At 49.8% G+C, this 15,826-nt stretch overlaps 2 protein-coding genes across 2 annotated transcripts in view; one reads left to right on the top strand and one right to left on the bottom strand.

Moving 5' to 3' along the window:
• Positions 1-151, bottom strand: part of IPO11 (importin 11) — a 518,704-nt gene extending 518,553 nt beyond the window's left edge. Inside the window, exon 1 of the mRNA XM_077286029.1 lies at positions 29-151. The gene's annotated coding sequence lies outside the window, so the exon portion shown is untranslated. The remainder of the gene's footprint in view (positions 1-28) is intronic.
• DIMT1 (DIM1 rRNA methyltransferase and ribosome maturation factor) lies at positions 88-13,338 on the top strand. The gene is made up of 12 exons (XM_077286054.1): positions 88-256; positions 4,599-4,672; positions 4,803-4,889; positions 5,399-5,460; positions 7,763-7,856; positions 8,364-8,413; positions 10,346-10,469; positions 11,001-11,093; positions 11,617-11,681; positions 12,330-12,393; positions 13,057-13,163; positions 13,255-13,338. Exons 1-12 carry the CDS (start codon positions 199-201, stop codon positions 13,295-13,297), a joined length of 921 nt encoding a protein of 306 aa, XP_077142169.1. The 5' UTR covers positions 88-198; the 3' UTR covers positions 13,298-13,338.
• The last annotated feature ends 2,488 nt before the right edge of the window (positions 13,339-15,826 follow it).

Here is a 15,826-nt window from a genome sequence, read left to right as displayed (position 1 = left end):
CCGCCTCTCACCCGGGCCGCTGCGCTACCTTTATACTGTAATATTCCTCTCCTGGAGCCGCCACTTCAGAAGCTCAGGACTACACTTCCCGGCATGCATCTGGCGACAGCGGCGGGGACTGGTGACGTCATTCCTCTGCGCCGGCCTGGAGTTTAGCACGTTGTAGTTTTGCTGTTTAGTACGAGAAGAAGATTGAAGATGCCGAAAGTGAAGTCTGAGAAGAAAAGCCGCAAACACCAGGAGACCCGGAGCCAGGGTGAGCGCGGGGAGCCGGGGTGAGCGCGGGGAGGCAGGGTGAGCGCGGGGAGGCAGGGTGAGCGCGGGGAGCCGGGGTGAGCGCGGGGTGAGCGCGGGGAGCCGGGGTGAGCGCGGGGAGCCGGGGTGAGCGCGGGGAGCCGGGGTGAGCGCGGGGAGGCAGGGTGAGCGCGGGGAGGCAGGGTGAGCGCGGGGAGCCGGGGTGAGCGCGGGGTGAGCGCGGGGAGCCGGGGTGAGCGCGGGGAGCCGGGGAGAGCGCGGGGAGGCAGGGTGAGCGCGGGGAGCCGTGTGCGGCTTCCAGGTCCCTCAGGAAGTGTGCACTGTGCCCGTGTCACTGGCCGCACGTGTGATATGGGGGCTGGGAATAACCCTGACGGCTCTCATCTCCCACACAACATCCCCAGAATCTTTTCTTTGTGTTATTCCTCCTGGAAATGTATACATTTATTTGGTGGGGTTTTCCTAGAAAGTCTGAGACCGACCAATCACAAGTGAGGGGGCACGACACGCCTCCGCCTGGTGCCGCCCCATTGTCAGATTATTTCCAGGAGGAATAACAGACGCAGAGATCCCCGGAGGTGACCGTGCTGAGGAGGGTTTCTTATTAGCCAGGGTCTTTTTTTCTGTTTTTTACAATTTTAACCACAAAAATATAAAATAACTAGATGGCAGCCCGATTCTAAAGAATCGGGAGTCTAGAATCCATATATACTTTATTTATTCAAATGTAAGAATAATACAATTAATAAATAATAGTAAGAAAGAACAAAAAATGGCTGCACTCACCAGCTCTTGACAATTCTTGACAGTACGGCACATTTCTGATTGGTCGCTCGCGGCAGGCGGCAACCAATCAGAAAAGTGCCGCGCACCACGAAGGCATATATCTTTGTCCACCCTGAGCGGGTGTAGCACGCTGGTGACGTCACTTATCTCCGGACATTATCTCCGGACAAAGCCACGGAAGTTGGCACAAATTGCCGGAAGTGGTATTCTAGGCAATTATATATTAGATTTTAATGTTATCAGTGTTTACCTTTGAACGTTTATATTGTATTGTCCTGTCACCAGCCATGTGTACGATTATCGGCCGAAAGCCTCTCTGGAACCAATAATCACCCCATGTAAAGGTATCTTTATAAGTTAAAGATTCAGAATACTATGACTTTTATCATATCCTGAACAGTCAAGTTTTTTATGAACCGTTAAGGTTTTCTGGTTGAAGTAAAAAAAACTCTGAGTGTTTACAGTTTGAAACCATAAAATGTTGAAAAATTATGTCATTCTTGAGTATATCACTCAATGGTGCTCATAAACGTGTCAAATTTGATCTATAATATACTTTAATATACGTTACTTTAATCTTTAATATACTTAAGAACAGGGCCCCAGACATCACACAGGGGGTCTGAAACACCGCACAGTGGTCCAAAATATCGCTGTGCTCTGCCTGGGGCCCCATATGCTGCCTGGGGCCCCTGTGCTCTGCCTGGGGCCCCATATGCTGCCTGGGGCCCCTGTGCTCTGCCTGGGGCCCCTGTGCTCTGCCTGGGGCCCCTGTGCTCTGCCTGGGGCCCCGTGTTCTGCCTGGGGCCCCATGTTCTGCCTGGGGCCCCTGTGCTCTGCCTGGGGCCACTGTGGTCTGCCTGGGGCCCCATATGCTGCCTGGGGCCCCTGTGCTCTGCCTGGGGCCCCATATGCTGCCTGGGGCCCCTGTGCTCTGCCTGGGGCCCCTGTGCTCTACCTGGGACCACTGTGCTCTGCCTGGGGCCCCTGTGCTCTGCCTGGGGCCCCTGTGCTCTGCTTGGGGCCCCATGTTCTGCCTGGGGCCACTGTGCTCTGCCTGGGGCCCCATAGGCTGCCTGGGGCCCCTGTGCTCTGCCTGGGACCACTGTGCTCTGCCTGGGGCCCCATATGCTGCCTGGGGCCCCTGTGCTCTGCCTGGGGCCACTGTGCTCTGCCTGGGGCCCCATATGCTGCCTGGGGCCCCTGTGCTCTGCCTGAGGCCCCTGTGCTCTGCCTGGGGCCCCTGTGCTCTGCCTGGGGCCCCTGTGCTCTGCCTGGGGCCCCTGTGCTCTGCCTGGGGCCCCTGTGCTCTGCCTGGGGCCCCATGTTCTGCCTGGGGCCCCTGTGCTCTGCCTGGGGCCCCTGTGCTCTGCCTGGGGCCCCTGTGCTCTGCCTGGGGCCCCTGTGCTCTGCCTGGGGCCCCATGTTCTGCCTGGGGCCACTGTGCTCTGCCTGGGGCCCCATAAGCTGCCTGGGGCCCCTGTGCTCTGCCTGGGACCACTGTGCTCTGCCTGGGGCCCCATATGCTGCCTGGGGCCCCTGTGCTCTGCCTGGGGCCACTGTGCTCTGCCTGGGGCCCCATATGCTGCCTGGGGCCACTGTGCTCTGCCTGGGGCCCCATATGCTGCCTGGGGCCCCTGTGCGCTGCCTGGGGCCCCTGTGCTCTGCCTGGGGCCCCATATGCTGCCTGGGGCCCCTGTGCTCTGCCTGGGGCCCCTGTGCTCTGCCTGGGGCCCCATGTTCTGCCTGGGGCCCCATGTTCTGCCTGGGGCCCCTGTGCTCTGCCTGGGGCCCCTGTGCTCTGCCTGGGGCCCCATATGCTGCCTGGGGCCCCTGTGCTCTGCCTGGGGCCCCATATGCTGCCTGGGGCCCCTGTGCTCTGCCTGGGGCCCCATATGCTGCCTGGGGCCCCATATGCTGCCTGGGGCCCCTGTGCTCTGCCTGGGGCCCCTGTGCTCTGCCTGGGGCCCCATGTTCTGCCTGGGGCCCCTGTGCTCTGCCTGGGGCCCCTGTGCTCTGCCTGGGGCCCCATATGCTGCCTGGGGCCCCTGTGCTCTGCCTGGGGCCCCTGTGCTCTGCCTGGGGCCCCTGTGCTCTGCCTGGGGCCCCTGTGCTCTGCCTGGGGCCCCTGTGCTCTGCCTGGGGCCCCTGTGCTCTGCCTGGGGCCCCTGTGCTCTGCCTGGGGCCCCTGTGCTCTGCCTGGGGCCACTGTGCTCTGCCTGGGGCCCCTGTGCTCTGCCTGGGGCCCCTGTGCTCTGCCTGGGGCCCCATATGCTGCCTGGGGCCCCTGTGCTCTGCCTGGGGCCCCATAGGCTGCCTGGGGCCCCTGTGCTCTGCCTGGGACCACTGTGCTCTGCCTGGGGCCCCATATGCTGCCTGGGGCCCCTGTGCTCTGCCTGGGGCCACTGTGCTCTGCCTGGGGCCCCATATGCTGCCTGGGGCCCCTGTGCTCTGCCTGGGTGTAGGACACTGGTGATGTCACTTATCTCCGGACATTAGCTCCGGACATTAGCTCCGGACAAAGCCACGGAAGTTGGCACAAATTGCAGGAAGTAGTATTCTAGGCAATTATATATTAGATAATCAATACAGCGAGGCGCCTGATGTGAATGCACTTACCAGCGGCTACGAAAGTTATAAAACTGATACAAAATGGGCACCGAAAGGCGCTACTGAAAGGGTTAAATGACACTGGGCCACTGATCCCACACCAGCATCAGGCCGGGGTCACATTTGCACGTGCAATGCGAGAAATTGCGCATCAATACCCAGCACTCGGGGCCGGAGCAGGCGGCTGCATAGAAATACATAGCAATACGTCCATAGCAATACATGCATAGCAATACGTCCATAGCAATACGTCCATAGCAATACGTGCATAGCAATACGTGCATAGCAATACGTGCATAGCAATACGTGCATAGCAATACGTGCATAGCAATACGTGCATAGCAATACGTGCATAGCAATACGTGCATAGCAATACATGCAGCCGCACGCTCCAGTCCCCAGTGCCGGCGGCAGTGCCGGGTATTGATGCAAGAGACTCGCAGATGTGACCCCGGCCTTACACACACAGTGATGACCACGTCAGATTTAGGCCACTGCAGCCCGGCCCTGATGGGTTCTGGGCATCAAAGCAGGCAAATGTATAAATCTGTGGAAATTGGCTGTTTGCCCGCTCTGATGCCCAGAACCCATCAGGGCCGGGCTGCAGTGGTCATCTCTATCAGTGTATGTAATCCTGTTGTGTGATCAGTGGCGCAAAGTAATTTCACCTCTGAAAAACACCAACTGCTGATTCAAATCCCAAAATCAACCGTCTGCCCACTTTAGAGGGACATCACTTCCGGGGGCCGACTGCAGGGGGCTAGAACATTCTGTTTCTAGTTTGGGTAAAAAGACACCTCCCACTCCAAATTCTGATGGTTTAGGAGCCAAATGATATTTTTGATTCCATCGCTCTGTCGCCCCCTGTGTTTGTCTCCAATATACCTGAAATTCATTGCATTTGTTATTAAAAAAAACTTTCTATATTGTATTTTCTCTTTTTTTAGGGGTTATGTTCAACACTGGCATCGGTCAGCATATCCTGAAAAACCCGCTCATCGTGAACAGCATCATTGATAAGGTTTGTATTCTGTGTGTATTAGTTACTGTAGGGTCTCTGAGTGCCGATGATGATGATGATGATGCCTCATGTGTGGGGTACATAGAGATGGTTTATGGATGGTGACCGGTAGATTGTGTCTGTATTCCAGGCTGCGATACGACCCACAGATGTTGTGCTGGAGGTTGGCCCCGGCACGGGGAACATGACTGTCAAGTTATTGGAGAAAGCCAAAAAAGTAAGATGTTCATCAGGATGGTGGGACTTGTCCGTCTGCTGCACCAAGACGCTGGGCCGTGCAGTGGAAAGTCATTAGGGCAGCACGGTGGCTCAGTGGTTAGCACTGTACTATATATGGGCAGCACAGTGGCTCAGTGGTCAGCACTGTACTATATATGAGCAGCACGGTGGCTCAGTGGTTAGCACTGTACTATATATGAGCAGCACGGTGGCTCAGTGGTTTGCACTGTACTATATATGAGCAGCACGGTGGCTCAGTGGTTAGCACTGTTGCTTTGTAGCATTGAGGTCCTGGGTTCAAATCCCTGCAAGGACAACATCTGCAAGGAGTTTGTATGTTCTCCCCGTGTTTGTGTGGGTTTCCTCTGGGTTCTCTGGTTTCCTCCCACACTCCAAAGACATACTGATAGGGAATCTGGATTGTGAGCCCCATAAAGTGCTGTGGAATTATTGGTTCTATATAAGTGAGTAAAATAAATTAATATTCTCCCATCTCGTTCTTTCCAGGTTGTCGCCTGTGAACTGGATACTCGACTCGTCGCTGAGCTTCAGAAGAGAGTCCAGGGCACGTAAGTCTACACAGGGCGCACTATCCCTTACATCTGGGGGGGTCCTTACGTGCTGGGACTTTTATCGGGGGCGAATTTAAACCCATTGTTTTTAGGAAACAGTTCTGCAGCCAAAAGTCTGTGGCCAGATGTTCATTGCGAGTCAGTAGGGAGATAATTAATGCACTACATACTGAACTTTTTGGCGTTTGCGGACCTTTTTTTCTGTGGCATTTTTCTCCCATCGACTTACTTTTGTTTTCTCTTCTATTTGAAACACGTGTGTGTTTGTTTTTTTTTACGTTTTTGACATTACAAATTGTATTGTGAAAAAATGCAACAAAAACACAGGTACTAATTGACATCATTGGGGTTGTGCAATGAAACCAAGTTATTATCTATCCACAGGATAGGTGTTAACTTACCGTATAGATCAGTGGGGGTCCGACCGCTGGGACTTTTATCCCTGTTAGCATTCAGTTGCACGCCCCACTGCCAATCTGCTCATTCCCTATGGGACTACTGGGGCTCGGCTTTTTCTGGCCGACCTATAGAAAATGAATGCAGGAACAGGCATGTGAACTGTAGCCCAAATTTAAAGTGCCCCATTTTGGCAATTTGCGGGGTCCCAGTGGATGGACACCCACCGATCTATTCAGAAACCAACCTTTTGACTTTTAAAACTTGAGGTTTTTTTAAAACCTTTCTTCTTCCAACAGCCATGACTTTTTTATTTTTCCCCATCACCACAGCAGCTTATTATAGGGAGGGACAAATTGTAGCTTTGAACAACACCATTAACTTTACCATCCAATGTACTGTGCAACCTGACAGCAGCACTGAAAGCACGCAGTCCAGGGAACGCACCGGTCCAACGCTCCCCTCGGCCCTGCCTCGTCCTGACTGCAGGGTGTCGATGGGTTGCCATTGCATCTGGGGGTCTGCTGAAGGAGCCTATGTCTGCTATGACAGTGAAGACCAATCGCTCATAAGAGATCGTGATTTTTACTATTTCCTGCAATGTTGCTTTATATAATATAAGCTATCAGAGAATTGCAGGTTCAAGTCCATAACGAGAATAAAAAATTAAAGTAAAAAAAAGTTTTTAAAATTGTAAAAATAATGTAAAGAAACAAGATCGTTCTCCTATTAAAATACCAAAATTACAAAAAAAAAAAACCATATTTAGTATCGCTGAGTCCGATCCATCAAAACTAAAAAACAAATTAGCACGAACGGTAAACGAAGTTAACATTAAAATTATAAATGCCAGAATTGCGTATTTTTGGTCGCCGCGACACTTAGAATAAAAAAAATGCAGTAAAAAGCGAGCAAAAGCCCGTATCTACCCCAACATAGCATCAGTTAAAAAAGACAGCCACCACGCTGAGAACAAGCACTGACACCGCTCCATGCATATGAAAATGTTACAGGTCTCAGAAATTGTTTATGTAAGTGTAAATAATTTTTTTTTTTACATTTCCAAATTCTCTTTTACTATTTAAAAAAAAAAAACGTACAATATCGGTGTCGCCTTTATCTAATTGTTTTGGAGAATCATAATGCTTGGTCAAAAACAATTGTAAAACTTTGTTTTTTGGGGGTCATTTTTGGAAAAAAAATTGAAAAAATTTTTTCCCCTGTACATTGAATATTAAAATGAGTAGTAAATATAACTCATCCCTTAAAAAAACAAGCCCCCTTATGGCTATGTACATGGTAAAAATAAAATAATTATGGCTCTTGGAACAAGACAAGAGCACAAAAAAATGGAAAATCGCTTTGTGTGGAAGGGTTCATTTGTAACTTTTAGATAATCTTTAAAAGTGATCGAGCATTAAACATTTTGCTTTATCAATTCTCTGTGAAGCCACTAGATGGCGTGTTTTTGCATGTAAATAATGGAGTGTTTCCCAACCTGCAGCTGATGCAAAACTACAACTCCTAGCATGGCATGACTACCTGATGGGCGTTGTAGTGTTTTTACAGCTGGGGGGGGGGGGGGCCTTGCTTTGGGGAGAACTGGACAATTGTAGCAAAAATAAATCAATATAGTTAATAAATCTCTAGAAATCTGTTGGTAGTCAGGCCCATGACTGACAAGAAGATTCATTAATTTGGAAAATGTAGTTTTCAGTAAATTCTCCTATTACCAGATTCTAGTTCTACCAGCCGGATACCGGTGGATGTGTGCGCCGCTATTTCTTCAGGCTGGTCTCATAGAGGGCGGTCATGTCTGCCGTGAATCAGAACATTTTCCAGCCTAAGTTGTAAGTAATGCAAATCTTAGGATTGATGTGTTTTCTCTATTCTTATCTTCTAGGCCTTTGTCGAGTAAACTCCAAGTCCTGGTTGGTGACGTGTTGAAGGCTGATCTGCCGTTTTTTGACTTGTGTGTGGCCAATTTACCTTACCAGGTACTGTGACATTCGCTCCTGCCTGCACCTATAGGACTTTCCATGGATTTAAAGGGGCTTTCAGGGGTTTTGTTTTTATACAGTATGCCTAAGAACTGACAGGCAGGTAGCTGCTAACAAATTCCATGTTGTGCACGTTGCCGATCTCCGCCGGCTCACAGCCGTCCCGATTCAGCGCCTGCTGCTGATGTCACTTCAACAGGGCAGTGTCTTCTGTTCCGCTCTACTCTGTTGATGGGTCGTAACTGCCTACGTCATGCCGATTGACAGCCGGCTCCCCGCTGCCTAATTGCGGGGAGCTGGCTGTCACTCGGCATGATGTCGGCAGTTCTGCCCCGCCAACAGTCAGCTCGGAAGAAGAAGAACTGCTCTGTTGATGTGGAGCAGCAATATCACCGGCAGGAGCGGTCAGTGACTGTTCGGCGCCATGTAGAACAGGCAGGTCGGTGCCTCTGTTAGAAACTGCTTTAATTCCACCTGTGTAACAGTGATAATTTTCTTCTGTAGATCTCCTCTCCATTTGTTTTCAAGCTTCTTCTTCACAGACCATTCTTCAGGTGAGTTATTTTATGAGTAGATCTCACATAGTCCGATGCGTCTAATCAGTATCTGGATGCGCTGTGTCACTAGGGGACCCTGTTAGGGAAAGTTCTCCGTAAACAGGACCTCCTTCCCTGTATATAGCAGAAAATAGAAGTACTCTGCACAAGTGTCTCTTGTTCTGGTTCATCTGTTCCTTCCCTGCTTTACATGCCCGCGATGTAGTGTTGGCGTATGTGCTCAAAGAAGTTTTAAGGAGTTTTTTTTTTTTTTTTTTTTATATTGATACTTTAAAAGCACCAAGGGGAAAAAAAAACGCTTGAAAGCCTTTCTATTTATTTCTGTTGTACAATCACTTTCTTGTACATTCTGTCTTTTGAGCGTTTTTTAATATATATTTTTTCTGCTTTACATTTTGATAAACCGTGATGGAAAAAAAAGTGCATGTCATATCTTGAAGTGGCTCCTGATGGTAAACACTGCACACTGTTCAATCAGAAGACTGGGGGGAAAAAACAGACTTTTGAAAAAGAAAGGAAAAACTACTTTAAAAGTAACAAAAGAAGGAGTTTTTTTCCAAGCGGTTTCCACTAGAAAGTTTGTCATTTTTGACTGCAACAACTCCATGTGCGATTTCCTTCAATATCTGATTAGATGCGGCTCGGCAGCCGATCACACAAGTTTTGGAAGTCCGACCTATGGAGATGAGCTTCTAACTCTGCAGTCATGCACTTTAGATAGCTGTGGTTCCAATGCTTAGTCCGTGTCTGGCCTCGATCTCCTGACCTCCGTGTCTGGCCTCGATCTCCTGACCTCCGTGTCTGGCCTCGATCTCCTGACCTCCGTGTCTGGCCTCGATCTCCTGACCACCGTGTCTGGCCTCGATCTCCTGACCACCGTGTCTGGCCTCGATCCCCTGACCTCCGTGTGTGGCCTCCATCTCCTGACCTCTGTTTGGCCTCGATCGCCTGATATAGCCTTCCTGCACTACATGATGTGATACTTACCAAGTAGTAGTGAATCCATTAAAGGGCCACTGTCACCCCCCCCAGCCGTTATAAACTAAAAGAGCCACCTTGTGCAGCAGTAATGCTGCAGTCTAACAAGGTGGCTCTTTTAGTTTTTGATTCATTTATTACCTCAAAAAAGCATTTTAAAAATTGGCCACACATACCAGATATTGTACCAGGAAAGCGGTCCGAAGCGTCCTGTATGAATCCACCAACTGCCGTCACTCTTCTCTTCAGGGGCGATGGTACCCGCCCCTTGAGCGCTGTTATCTTCTGAAATCCGGCACCTGCGCTGTGCGTGCCTGCCTGGGGCCTGCGCAGTGTTCATTGTCAGTGCGGCCACACTGTTGCTGAATCCCCCGCCCCGCACTGTTATTCATTATGCACAGTGCGGGGCTGGGGTTCCTGGGAAGGCGGGGGAGCTGGGGAGCGTCTAAACAGCGCAGTGCGCATGCCCAGGAACCCCAGCCCCGCACTGTGCATAATGAATAACAGTGCGGGGCGGGGGATTCAGCAACAGTGTGGCCGCACTGACAATGAACACTGCGCAGGCCCCAGGCAGGCACGCACAGCGCAGGCGCCGGATTTCAGAAGATAACAGCGCTCAGGGGGCGGCGACCATCGCCCCTGAAGAGAAGAGTGACGGCAGTTGGGAGCTTCATACAGGACGCTTCGGACCGCCTCCTGGTACAATATCTGGTATGTGTGGCCAATTTTTAAAATGCTTTTTTGAGGTAATAAATGAATCAAAAACTAAAAGAGCCACCTTGTTAGACTGCAGCATTACTGCTGCACAAGGTGGCTCTTTTAGTTTATAACGGCTGGAGGGGGGTGACAGTGGCCCTTTAAGCCACCATTACAAAGACTCTTCTATTTCCAGTGGTGTAATTTGCTGCGTGACTTTATTTGTGCTGTTTTTGCTCTTCATTCGCCTTGTAGATGTGCGGTGCTGATGTTTCAGAGAGAGTTTGCAATGCGGTTGGTGGCTCAGCCCGGGGACAAGCTGTACTGCCGCCTGTCCATTAACACCCAGCTCCTGGCTCGTGTAGACCACCTGATGAAGGTAAGGCGGCGCTGGCTCCTCGGGGCAGACCACTTTTCTGTGTTGCCCTTTGCATAATCAGAGAATCGTCAGAAGTTTTCATCATTTTCACTTGTTTGTCCTGAGCCATGTCACATTATTGAGCAATTCAGTCCACCCCTGAGAGGACAGTACTCAGGCATACTTTGTACCCAGTCTCCAAGATCTGGATTCAGTTCTTAAAACCTGTATATCTTCCTGGGCCATCCCATTAATGTGCTGTTCACTGAGCGATATCATTCTGTGACTGTCAGATTTTGCCGCATTAATTTGACTCTTGGTTAGATAAAGAAACCCTGATGGGCCAGTCTTCAGTTGTGGGCGGCTAAACTCTGCATCTGTCAGGTTGTTGTCTCTGCCCTTTCGTTCTAGTGATTTGAGGATTTTTTTAGCATTTGAATCTCACTGATACAAGTTTTCGGTGTGTCTGGATCGATGCAATCTTGTGTGTGTGGTGCCGTCACATGGAAGAAGGATCACATCCTAATATCATCTTTTATTTTCCACTTACAGGTTGGAAAAAACAACTTCAGACCCCCTCCAAAAGTGGAGTCCAGCGTTGTGAGAATAGAGCCTAGAAATCCTCCTCCTCCCATAAACTTTCAGGTACGCTGAAAAAACTTATCGCCATGAAAGCTGTGATGGTAAATGTCCACTCCTATAGATCCTAAGGTAAAATAGCATAATATAATCTGAGATTACTGGTAATGCAAGGGACATCCTCCAGTAGACATTACAGGGCCAACGGTTGTTAAGCCACTGCCATCTGTAAGCCCTTCTTCTGCGCTTTAATAGCCTGATCACAAAGGCGGACCACACCACCATTCTCACAGCATATGATTGTTCTCGGGCCAAACATCACCTGTCTACACAACAGAAGCTTAAAGGGAGTCAGAGAATGACTGTTCAAACCAAGCGCAGGCGCTCGGTGCACCCTTGGTGTGGCCAAACATTTCAGTGCACCTTCCCACCTTCTTGTTTTCCATCTATTTCTGCCTCTATAAAGCCTGAGCTGTCAATCAAAGACTAGAGGGGTGGAGATAGAAGGAAAGTCTCGTACCCATGGGTGTTATGTAAGGATTTTGCATAGTCTGATTCATGAATAATTCCATTCTTGCTTTGTTTTTAGGAATGGGACGGTTTGGTGAGAATTGCATTTGTAAGGAAAAACAAAATCCTTTCATCGGCATTTAAGTAAGTGTTGTCTATAATTCACGTACACGTGCAATGTAAAGTAGTTGGTCAGCACAAAATGACTGTTCTCACCGAGTACAGGCGCTCGGTGCTCCCTTGATGTGGCCAAGCAGTTCCGTGCACCTTCCCACCTACTTGCTTTGCTTCTATCTCCACCCCCTTTTCCTTGATTGACAGCTCTGACTTTACTATAGCCAGAAAAGGTCGGAGATAGATGTTAAATTAGTGGGTGAGAGGGTGCAGTGACCTGCTCGGCCACGCCAAGGGTGCACGGAGCACCTGTGCTTGGTTTAAACAGTCAGTTTGTGCTGACAGACTCCTTTTAAACTGAACATAACTTATTTCTGGGGCTGAACAATCTACTAAATTTTGTCAATCCCCATTATCCATTGTACATCTGCCATAACTTACAAATGGTCTCTAGAGTCAAAGACGTAGTACAGAAAGCTCCATCCCTTTCTCCTCCATGATGTCTAACCCTGCATGGCTGCAATGACTGTTGTCAGGATTTGCCAGCCATCCGCTGTGTTCTGTGGCCAGCAGTAGCCTTCTATTAGGAATATAAATATGATGGCAGCCATATAGACGTGCATATATCATACTCAGTATATATCTGTGTTGCTAAAATATATATATTTTTTTTCCTAGATCCAGTGCGGTCCAGGAGCTGCTGGAGAAGAATTATAGGATACACTGCTCCCTGCACAATAATGTAGGTGCTAATATACAGAATGTCGCCCCTGGGGTGTCATGTTTTGTCGGCACTGAGTATTACCAGCTTACAATTTATTTGTCTAGAAAAAATAGGAAAGATTCAGGTCACCAAAACATTAGTGCAGTGGAGGTCTAGCTTTACTGTCCACATTGGACATGATTGTGCCCTGGCAGTGGTGAAACTGACCCCGTCCATCTCTATAGATGTTTTTTATTTTTAGCATTTAGGTGACAGATTCCCCAAATCTGTATAAACCATCACATCCTGTATTGTTTCGATAGGAGAGAGGTCAGCGGCCTCCGAGCACCCACATGATCTCACCGGATCACATTTCTGTCTGTCTGGGCTGTCCCTACACATTAGACTTTATGGATTAGATCCTCTCAAAACTGACGTAATCTGCCAAGAATAATCTCCTGTGTACGGGCAGCGTCAGCCCTGCAGTGGAGCAAGAACGGACGGCCATATAGTTGGTAGCCGCAATCTGAGATGTAGGAAACCACACAACACTGAATATTTAATTTTTGGGTGGAGAAATGGCAGCACTAGGCATTCGTGTGGGTAATGTGGACTTGTCTGAGGACCATGAACAATTAGACGTAACATTTATCTGTACAGAGACCTGACATAATCTAACACAAAACTCTCACTTCCTGACAGCCAATTCCAGAAAACTTCAGCATAGCCGAGAAAATTGCCAAAATCCTCGCAGACACCGGATTCAGTGAAAAACGAGCCCGTACTATGGACATCGATGATTTTATCAGGTGACTTCACATTAAGAGTTGCAAGAATTAGATCTAGAAATTGTATTTAGAATTTTATCTAAATGTATCTATTTTTTTTTATCTTTTACAGATTACTTCACGGGTTCAATGCAGAAGGAATCCACTTCTCTTAATTATCTGGAGACTTTGACGTTGTTATAAACTGTTAATAGGGTATTGTGTTATTTCATATAATGTCTGGGGTCGGCACAGAGCCACTAACCTGGCGTACAGAGAAGTGGCCATGTACGTAAGCGAGGAACACCACCCAGCCAGTCCGGCGTTGTGCACAGAAGACTCAGACGCTGAGCTTGGACTCCCTTGTACACAGAGCTGACATTCTACAGATACAGTAAGGGAGCAATCGGACCACCGGCGCTCCTGACCCGAGGGTAACGGCAGCATAAAAATACATGAAGGTGTCACACTCGGGTCGGACCAGTCTGTGCACTGCTTTCCAATCTGTCCAATTTATACAGCCATGTGACTGCACCCTAAGAGATACAGAGAAAAAGGAAACCTATCACATGTATGTAATGATGTCCTTGTACAGCCCTTTATCTCTATACTTATATAATCCTAAATTACATTTACGTTCTGCAAAGAGGGATTTTTGGTTCTTACCGTAAAATCTCTTTCTTGGAGCCTTCATTGGGGGACACAGGTAACCATGGGTGTATGCTGCTGGCACTAGGAGGCTGTCACTATGCAAATAAGGAAGAAGTAACTCCTCCCCGGCAGTATACACCCTCCGACAGGCACCAGGCAACTCAGTTGGTGCAAAAGCAGTAGTAGGAACAGGTAATATTAAACTCAACCTATGTACCAACCCACAACAACGGCACGTTACCCAACACGGTACAACTTCAAGGGAGGGTGCTGTGTTCCCCAATGAAGGCTCCAAGAAAGAGATTTTACGGTAAGAACCAAAAATCCTTCTTTCTTTCTCGCTTCATTGGGGGACACAGGTAACCATGGGACGTCCAAAAGCAGTCCCTAGGGCGGGTATTCTGCAGAAAAAGAGGAGCTAGGTCGGCCGGTGAGAAACCGCCACCTGCAGTATCCTCCTACCCAGGCTCGCGTCCGCGGAAGCCTGAGTATGCACCCTGTAGAATTTGACAAAGGTGTGCATGGATGACCACGTAGCGGCCTTGCAAACCTGCGGGGCCGAAGCTTGGTGACGAACTGCCCAGGAAGCTCCCACTGCCCGGGTAGAGTGAGCCCTCACCCCAGAAGGAGGCTGTTTGTCTTGGGCATGGTATGCCTCCAGAACCGCCGAACGGATCCAACGAGCAATCGTGGACTTGGAGGCGGGGAACCCTTTCGACGCCCATCCGAGACGACAAACAGAGGATCGGCCTGACTAAAAGAGGCAGTTCTTGCTATGTAAATCCGGATAGCCCTGACCACATCCAGCTTGTGAAGGGATTTCTCCAATGGATGAACTGGGGAAGGGCAAAAGGACGGGAGGACAATGTCCTCGTTGATATGAAAAGATGAAACGTCCTGAAGCGGTTCAAAGGGCGCCCGCTGTAGGGCGTCTAAGACGAGGTTGAGATCCCAAGGCTCAACAGGAGAACGGTAAGGGGGAGCTATATGAGCGACCCCCTGGATGAAGTTCCTCACCTGAGGCAGGGAAGCCAGGTCTCTTTGAAAAAGAATGGATAGAGCGGAGATCTGACCCTTCAAGGTGCTAAGGGAAAGACCCGAATCTAGGCCCGTTTGAAGAAAGTGGAGAAGGGAAAAGGTCATAGGAAACAGATTATCTCGACACCATCAGAAAAAGGCCTTCCAACATCCGTGGTAGACACGCGAGGAGGCCAGTTTTCTCGCTTTTATAGTCTGGATGAAGCTATAAGAAAAACCCGTGTTCTTCAGGACCGCGGCCTCAACGGCCATACCGTTAAATTCAGCGACTGAGAATTCGGGTGGGAGAGGGGCCCCTGTGAAAGAAGATCCGGAAGTCTCCACGGAACGTCCGATAACATGTTCATCAGCTCCGCGTACCAGGCCCTGCGAGGCCAATCTAAAGCTACCAAGAGTACGGGGACCCCTTCCGACTTGATCTTCTTTACGACCCTTGGGATCAGAGGGAGAGGCGGGAACAGATAGGGCATCCGGAACTGGGCCCAAGAGATCACGAGAGCGTCGCATCCGACGGCCATCGGGTCCCGAGACCTGTAGGCGTACTGGGGAACCTTGTGGTTTGCCCGGGAGGCCATCAAGTCGACGTCTGGAATGCCCCACCGCTGGCAAATCTGGCTGAAGATTGCGGGAAGAAGAGACCACTCGCCCGCCACGATGCCCTGGCGACTTAGAAAGTCGGCCTCCCAATTGTCCACCCCTGGGATGTGGACGGCTGACAGAGAGGGAACGTGACCCTCCGCCCAGCGGAGAATTTTTGCCACTTCCGCCATGACTTGACTGCTGCGAGTCCCCCCTTGGTGGTTTATGTATGCCGTGGCATTGTCCGACTGAATGCGGACCGGCTTTCCCGAGAGGAGGGACTCCCAGCGAATGAGGGCTAGGAAGATGGCTCTGATTTCCAAGAGGTTGATCGAGAGGCACGCCTCTTGAGCAGTCCAGCGGCCCTGGGCTGTGAGGTGGAGAAAGACCGCTCCCCAACCCTGGAGACTGGCGTCGGTGGTAATCACCTGCCAGCG

The sequence above is a fragment of the Ranitomeya variabilis genome, chromosome 1 (assembly GCF_051348905.1).
Source record: "Ranitomeya variabilis isolate aRanVar5 chromosome 1, aRanVar5.hap1, whole genome shotgun sequence".
Taxonomy (NCBI): Eukaryota; Metazoa; Chordata; class Amphibia; order Anura; family Dendrobatidae; genus Ranitomeya; species Ranitomeya variabilis.
This window is presented reverse-complemented; position numbering and strand designations above follow the sequence as displayed.